The sequence below is a fragment of the Dipodomys spectabilis genome, unplaced genomic scaffold (assembly GCF_019054845.1).
Source record: "Dipodomys spectabilis isolate Male_0828 unplaced genomic scaffold, ASM1905484v1 ptg000108l, whole genome shotgun sequence".
Lineage (NCBI taxonomy): Eukaryota > Metazoa > Chordata > Mammalia > Rodentia > Heteromyidae > Dipodomys > Dipodomys spectabilis.
Window position 1 is genome coordinate 15,014,387 of NW_024870785.1, and position 8,860 is coordinate 15,023,246.

The 8,860-nt window shown below is 40.1% G+C and overlaps 1 protein-coding gene across 1 annotated transcript; it reads right to left on the minus strand.

The window, feature by feature from the left end:
* Positions 1-7,253: 7,253 nt before the first annotated feature.
* Positions 7,254-8,380, minus strand: LOC122114478 (pyruvate dehydrogenase E1 component subunit beta, mitochondrial-like). Its single transcript, XM_042687661.1, is given in 2 exon segments — positions 7,254-7,961; positions 7,963-8,380. Coding segments are annotated over 2 exon segments (1,062 nt in total). The 5' UTR covers positions 8,377-8,380; the 3' UTR covers positions 7,254-7,313.
* Between the last annotated feature and the right edge of the window lie 480 nt (positions 8,381-8,860).

Genomic DNA, 8,860 nt, shown 5'->3' on the forward strand with positions numbered 1-8,860 from the left:
CTCCTTGTGAGGGCAACCTTGGCCTTGAGGGCACTGCCTGGAGTCCTTGGTGCTGCCATAACACAGATACAGACATAGCTCATTGGCCAGAGGTGAAGCTCCCTGCTGTAACTACACCTGTGATAGCTTATTCATCATTCCCCATTGCTCCTAGGTGTAAGCAAAAATACTGCACATTTGAACTATTTCCTTCACCATTTATTGGGTTAAAAAAATGTTTGACAGAGCTGGAGACAAATTGTTGACTTGTCTGAATTCAGAAAAGCAGACAAGTCTTGTGAAGAACCTGAAAAGAGAGAGCATTTTGAAAGTAGAGGACAAATGTTAACAATCCAATAGTCTCTTCTGATTGAAACTCTTGAATGCAACTGCAGAAGATTTGACATAAACTTTTGTATTCAATGGAGAGATGAAAAATAAAAGTGCTAGACCAAAAACTAAAAGAAAGTCAGCAAATAACAGATTTATTCTATAGGAAACTGATCATTTATAGGTGTTCTCTCATGACTTAAAAGACGTTTATGAACCACCAAAATTCCAAAATATGTGTACATATATACATATGGCATCTAAAGAGGCATAAGTTATAGCCCAAAAATATAATACAAGACTATTTCTTTCACTTGATAAAAGATTTGAGTATTTAGAACAATGGATTCACTGAGTGACTGGTGTGGGTTCTGGGTTTCAATGAGGAAACACTCACAGTTAAAAGTAGTTGTGTTTTAGAGGGGAAAATCCAATAAATATCTATTAGATAAAACAAAAATTAAATTTATCCAGTGGTAGCTTGGAGGGGCAATGAAAATGTAGTGTTCTTGCAAAGTAACTTGGTGTTTAGGGAAGTTTCTCCTGCCTTGAAAAGTTCCCCATTAGGAGCTGGGAAGGTGGCTCAGTGGTAGAGTGCTTGCCTTGCACGCATGCGGCCCTGGGTTCGATTCCTCAGCACCATATAGGCAAAAAAAAGCCGGAAGTAGTGCTATGGCTCAAGTGGAAGAGTGCTAGCCTTGAGCTGAAGAGCTGAGGGACAGTGCTCAGGCCCAGAGTTCAGGCTACACGACCGGACCCAAAAAAAAAAAAAAAAGAAAAGTTCCCCATTTTATATGTACAACTATTAATATTCAAAAAAGGCCACCGGTTTCTCTATAAAAAAGGCATTTCTCAGGAGCTGGGAATGTGACTTAGTGGTAGAGCGCTTGCCTAGATGCTGCTACTACCCATGCAGGAAGCCCTGGGTTCAAGTCTTCAGTACCACATAAACAGAAAAGGCTGGAAGTGGCTCTGTGGCTCAAGTGGTAGAGTACTATCCCTGAGCAAAAAAAGCAGCTCTGGGAGATTGCCCAGACCCTGAGTTCAAGCATTTCTCATACATTCCTGTACACTATACATGTTCAATATAAATGCCCATGTAACCTGGTAGATTGAAAATAATTTTCTATTACATTCAGGAGCTATCAAGGAAGACTGGTAGCTTTGGGAGCAGTGCATTCTCTACTCAGTTGTCTACTCTGTTTCTTACTAGAACTGTGTGTATATGTGTATGTATGTGTGTGTGTGTGCACAATCATGCATACACGTGTATATACAGACACAAATACACACAAAATAAGCTTCCTGAGAGTCTAAATGACAACTGGACCAGTCTGATATCAAGTTTCTCTGATAGCTTGTATCTGAAATGATCAGCTGCAATTCACCTAAAAACACAGTTTTGATTGTTCAGTTCTTCAGTGATCATTAAGAGAGGCTGTCTTCCTTGAGTAAAAGTTAATTTGCTTACTATTTGTAGAATTCCTACCTTGGTCATAGTGAGATACATACTAAAAACAGGTGTTAGCATTGTGAACAACTCCTCCTTACCCAATAAACTCTGTAAAAGTTCCTTCAAACCTCATACTCCAACCCCACAGCCACGCTACTCATATCTCTTCCTGCTGTTTTTGAAATGTTTTCAGGGCTCCAAATCATTGTGGGTAGATGTATATGGACTATCTTGTTCCAAGAGCACATATATTTTATTATTGATAGATACTATCAAGTTGCCTTCCAAAATATGCCCTTAAAAAGTTGTACATGAGATTAATTTTTCTCCAAACCTTTACAAATAAGAAATAGCTTTTTAACATTTTGTCATTTTTTTCTTTTTTTTTATTGTGAAAATACTGTACAGAGGGGTTACAAATACATGTGCAAGGTAATGAGTACATTTCTTATCAAGCATTGTTGCCTCCTCCTTTGTTTCATTTTGTAATTTTTTTTTCTTTTGTGACCATCCTAGAGATTGAAGTCAGTGCCTGGGTGCTATCCTTGAGATTTTTTTTTTTTTTTTGCACTCTACCACTTGAGCCATAGCCCCACTTCTGGCTTTTTTGATGGCTAATTGGAGATAAGCTCTCATAGACTTTTCTGTCAATGTGGCAGGGAAGTTTCGCCTGCCTTCAAACCCATGATTCTCAGATTTTAGCCTCTAGAGTAGCTAGGATTATAAGCATAATGGCACCTGTCTCATTTGGTCATTTTTGTATGCAAAGGAAGTTAACTCATTGTTGCAACATCATCCTCCAGTTCCACTTTTAGTTTGATTAAACACTTGAGTAAAGCATACTGTCATACAATAACATGGGATGACCCAGGAACTAGCGGGGTGGCTCCAGATTTTCTTTGGAGGAATATCTTAGGAATGTTAGCCTAGAGAGATTGGTGGCCAGGATAGCACACTAGGGCTGGTTTCCTGGGAAGGAAGTATTTGCTTTGCACTGTGTGTGATGTAAGTTCCCTCTGTGGCCACTAATGAAGACTATGCAATGGTTAGACCTCTGCCAGGTCCTTTCCTCTTCCCAGTTTTGCAGACATGGAAATTTTGGAAAAGATGCTGCTACTACCCAGTCAGTTCCCTTACATGGCAAAAGTCTTGGTGTTAGGAACCACGTAAACTTTCACATCATCCTAATTCACATTACTGCAACTCCCATTTGTGTGTGTGTGTGTGCGCAAAAAGGACTTAATACGGAGTGACAAAACTCACAAGTGCATTTACACTTTAATTCCTGGTTGGCCTACTAGAAATTGTTAATGCTAAAATAGTTTCCTATCAATGAACTTAGTTCCTATTGGAATATAACTCTGCATTTGTAGAAAAACAAAAAACAAAAGCCAAAAACAAAACAAAACAAAACTGTGGACTGTGTCATCCCTACACAGGCTATGGAGGTAAACATCTCCTGAAAGAGGCTTTGAAGTTTGCTGTGGCATGAGCTCCACTTAGGTCTGAGTAAGAATAAGCACTGGAGTGGTTCACTTCATTATCCATTTGAGAAATTTAGCACCCAGCTTGAACAAAATGATTTGAGAAGAATCAGAAAGAGGCCAGCTGAGGTTTCCCTTACTGTGAAATCACAACACCTCTAAGTGCTTCTTCTTTTAATCCTGAACACAAACCTCATTCTAATTACCCTACTAGTGAGAACTGAACAGTGTGAGATCCACTGTGAAATGAATATTTCTAATGTAGAAAAAGAAAAAAAAACCATCTATCCATCTTCTGAAAATTTAGTATCTTAATGTGATCCATGACTTATCACCTTTTGTACTGCTTTCTGTTTGGTTATAATTTTATCTATTAATCATGTTAATCCAATAGAATCTGCCTTAATCAAATGTGAGTCAATTACCCAGTTCTTCAAATTATATTTTTAATGAAAGACATTTTTTAAAATTGAATGCCAATTAGGCCAAGCCAAACTTGCTCAGGAAAGTTTGGCTGATCACAGAACAGTATGAGACTTGGACGATACCTGTGTTTCTGGCTTCTTCCAAGGAAGACGTGCTGTGTGCTTTAGACACAGCTATTAACCTCTCTGTAATTCCCAATTTCCCACCTGTGAAATGAGCATAATGATGCTTCTGGCTTGGGAAATGATGTTATGACTTTTTAGTTGAAAAATGCATCTAGAATACCATTTAAAAAGTGTTATATAATTTTGACTTAAAAATATATATATCATAGGTGGTTTTGTTTTTCCTTAGCACAAAAGTATGTTCCTACATTATGACAGAGCCATACAGATTCACAGAGGAGGACATGAGACTAAGAGGGGTTTCTTTAAAAAAAAAAAAAAAAAAATATATATATATATATATTTTTTTTTTTTGAGTCCGGTCGTGGGGCCTGAACTCTGGGCCTGGGCGCTGTCCCTCAGCTCTTCAGCTCAAGGCTAGCACTCTATCACTTGAGCCACAGCGCCACTTCCGGCTTTTTTTGCTTATGTAGTGCTAAGGAATTGAACCCAGGGCCTCATGCATGCAAGACAAGCGTTCTGCCACTGAGCCACCTTCCCAGCCCTAGAATATATATATATTTTTTAAACCAATAATGTTTATAGCCAAAGTGACAAAATTGTTTTATCTAAAGGCCTTCTGACATTAAGTCTGTGTAAGGGGAAACTTTTAGTGCTGGGAAAAGTTGTAAGATCACTTCTGAGTTTAGTAGAATACAACTCTGTGCTCTATTGATAAGGTCTACACAGGCACAGAATGGGGGCATGAAAGCCTGGGGACAAGAAACTTGGCCTATAGCTTCTGTGCACCAGCCTCTGGTGGTCCTTGGGCTCCACTGATACTATATATTATTGAACTGTTCAGCCTTCCATCACCGTGAGAAAGATGCCTGGAATAAATATGGAGGAATAAATATATGGAGGCAAGGTTTATTTGGCTGGGTTGCATGGCCCTGTTGATTTGGGCCTGTGGCAAGTCAGTAAGAACACTGGAGGAGAGCATGGAGTGGGGACAGCTCATGGCAGGGGAAGCTGTTCAGCTCATGGTGGCAAGGAAGCAAAGAAAGAAACAGGAAGGTGTATAGCCTTGTCAAGGCCCCACTCCCAATGACCTAACTTCCTCCAAGTAGGCCATAACTCTTAAAGATTCCACCATCTCCCAATAGTGTCATGGGCTGAGTACCAAGCTGTCAACTCCTCTGGGGGCTATTCAAGATCCAAAGTATAGCAGTCATGGAGGATATGCATGTATGAAATCACATTTTTCTAGAAGAGGAGTCTATCGTTTACTGACTTTCAGTAAGATTCGAATTGGAGTCTACAAAGTACTGCTTTCAGCTTAAATTGACTATGAGGTCAGTGGTTGAAACTTTGGCCTAGACTGATGCCATAGTATCATTTCCACCTGTTTAGTGGGAGGGGCGGAAAGAAATCTTATCAGCAGACAAGTGTCTCCTTCTGTTCTACAGAGCTGGCTGCCATTACATCGTCTGAAATTGGGGATCTGGACTTCTTGGGACGAGAGCTCTTTCGTAGTTGTTGAAGTTTAGGGAGGTAATGATAGTTATTTCATTCTCTTTCTTCTCTTCTCCAAGTGCCCCACTCCTCTGGTATTTAGCTCTGCAGTTCAGTTGAAATCACGTTGATGTATTAGAGGCTGATCCAGCTGAGTGCATTCCACAGAGGAATGAGAAGTGGCCTGGTGGTGGTGGTGAAAGGCTTTCTGGATGACAGGTGACAGCCTGGTGCATTAGTGCTTTTTGATGGATAGCCAGGGACCTTCCAGGTTCTGTGTCACAGTGGCTCAGGAAAAATCATAGATACTGAAGATTATTGTAGAGGGCACTACCCAAACAGGGAACGTCTGTGCCTTAAAGTGGCCCAGAATCTGAGTGGGTAAACTGAGATCTTTTCAGTCTTCAGCTAATAATCTTTTGTGGTCATTTGACTTGAAGTCTTACATTTCCTATAGGAGCCAAAACTTTATAAGAATAACTATATCTGAGTAGTTATCCTCTTATTAAATGTTCCTGTTCCATTTTTTTTTTGTTAAATTAGTAGAGGATTAGAATGAAGACCTTGGCATTCTAGCCACTGTGATTATGAGGATTTTGTTGTGTGTTTTGATCAGGTGTGGGCATGGTTACTGCAATAGGCATGTCCCTTTCACCCAGTGTCTGGGAGAAATCAAATAGCATGTAGACATCTAATGTCCTGCAATTCTCTAACAAGTATGCTAATTCTGAATGCACAGATTCTGGATTCTGTCTCTCTAATTCCTCCCACTTTAGCCTTCTAGCAAGAGTAGCAGTAACAAACATCTTGTGGATTAGAAGAGAAGTCTTACTATAGTTAAGTTAGAGAAATAAAGCTTTCTCTTCCAAAACGTATTATTGTAGATTATTTTTGTAGTACAATTACTTAGATGAAATATAATGGCTAGTTTGAGGCTTTTAACTGTTAAACTGTTTCTGAAGTATGGTGTCCACTTTGGACTTTATTTCTAGTTGCATTTCCTCATTTGAGAATTGAATTTTAGGGACTTTATCCATGTCCCTATTAAAATTAGGGATGTTTTATTTTCTTGTGTGGATTCTTTGCCATTGACTTTTATTCATCTACTTGTAGACTCTTTGGTAGCTATGCACTATTTTTTTTTTTTGTCGGATGTGAAGTCTGAACTCTGGGCCTGGGCGCTGTCCCTCAGCTCTTCAGCTCAAGGCTAGCGCTCTACTACTTGAGCCACAGTGCCACTTCCAACTTTTACTACTTATGTGGTGCTGAGGAATCAAACCCAGGGCCTCATGTATGCAAGGCAAGCATTCTACCACTGAGCCACCTCACCAGCCCACTATTCACTATTTGATGGAGATATCTTCATAAGATTGTTAAGAATATTCTTGGCATACAGAACTTTTCTCCTGTGCCAAGAGCAGCAATAATCTACTCATTTATCAAAACTTCTGAATACCATATACTATTATTAATCCTAGTCCTCATGTTGTACATTAGATCATTAGACTTGTTAATTCAAAATTGACAATTTTTAATGGGAAAATGTTGAATACATTCCTTAAAAAAAAAAAAGGAACAAAGTGTTTACAATGACTGCTTCCAATGACTATTACTGAGAATCCTGGCCAGCATGGAAAGTTAAGAAGCCAGATGAGGTGGCTTATACCTATAGTCGTAGGTACTAGGAAGAACAACACAGGAGGATCCTGGTTTGAAGCTAGCCTGGGGGGTAGCAGATTAGAGTTCCTATCTCTGAGATAGGATTGTTTACCACACACTGAGTTCTAGGTTTGATCTCTAGCATTGTAATGATAATGACAATAGTAATATAACAGTATAATCCAACAAAGTTGTAGGATGTGGGTACAAAAATCAGTGGCATTTTTCTTTTTTCTTTTCTTTTCTTTTTTGCTTTAGAGATAACTTTACTTTCTGAATTGTAAGGCCTTACAAGTACAATCTAGATGGAGCTCCAGCCAAGTGTTTTAAATAAATCCCAATGACTTGATATTCAAGTCCAAGCTAGATATTCAGTGTTTTCTTTATAGCAAATATGATGTCTTTGACTTGAGGTACAGAGTGGTCTTCTAGAATCTTAGCATAAGGCATTGGAACATCAGCACCAGTGACACGAACAGCAGGAGCATCCAGGAAATTGAATGCAGGTCCTTCCATGATCCTGGCACAAATTTCAGCTCCTACTCCAAACTGTGGCCAGCCTCCTTCCACAGTTACAAGATGATTTGTCTTCATGACACTGGCTTCTATGGCAATGTCCATTGGTCTGATGGCACGCATATTAATTACCCCACATTCAATTCCCTCTTTAGATAGTACAGTCGCAGCTTCTAAGCAGTGGCCTACAGGTCTCGAATGGGCAACTATGGTTATATGTGTCCCTTGCCTTTCTATTTTGGCTTTTCCAATGGGAATCAGAAAATCTTTTGACTGAGCTTCTGCAGGAAGTTCAAAGGAAACTCCATACTTCAATTCATTCTCTAGCATCACCACTGGATTGTTATCCTGAATGGCTGCATCCTCTGAATTCCAGGGGCTGACCACCTTTAAGCCTGGGCAGTGCCCATACCATGCAGCAAAGCACTGTGAGTGTTGGGCAGCCACACCTTCTGAGGCACCATTAGGTCCCCTGAATACTATGGGCACAGGCTGGCTGGAGGCCTGCAGACATGTAGTAGGTCTTGGCAGCTGAGTTTATAACCTGGTCAATGGCTTGCATAGAGAAATTGAAGGTCATAAATTCACAGATGGGCCGCAACCCAGCCATAGCTGCACCAACTGCAATTCCAGCAAAACCCATCTCAGATATCGGAATGTCTATGATCCTCTTATCTCCATATTTTTTCCACAGGCCTCGACTAACCTTGTATGCCCCATCATACTGGGCAACTTCTTCTCCAAGCAGAAATACCTTCTCATCTCTTTCCAGCTCCTCATCTATACCTTGATTAATAGCTTCTCGAACTGTCAGCTGCAGCGCTGCCGGCGCGGTTCTATGAAAGCACCTCTTCAGCAGCCCGGAAACCTGCTGAAGGGGTCTCCTCATGAGCCCAGACACCGCTGCCATCCTGTCCTTGTCCTCTAGCTGCCTCCTAATTCAGTGGCATTTTTCTATAGCTACAAATAATTAGAAAGCGTAGCTTAGAAAAACAATTCTACATATCTTAGAAAAACAACAATAAGCAATACACTCTAAACAGTACTTAGGAATAAAGTTAGTCAAATATTAACAAGACCTCTTAGCAGATAAGTAAAACATCAGACCTAAATTAATGGATTTAGCATGCATAGTATCACCAAAATCTATCAAAAAGAAAACAGAGTAGAGGACTTGTCCCATGGACAAGTCCCAAACTACTATGATTCCTATGGTGGGTTATTTATACAGGGACAAACTAACCAACAGAACCAACTTTGACCCATGTACACACAAGATACTTATATATCATGGAAACGGCATGATGTCCATGGGGAAAGGAGGGCATGAAATGTCTGGCCTTGTGTACTATGGTAGGTTCAGGGAGCCATGACCCCCAGATCCCAACCCCCAG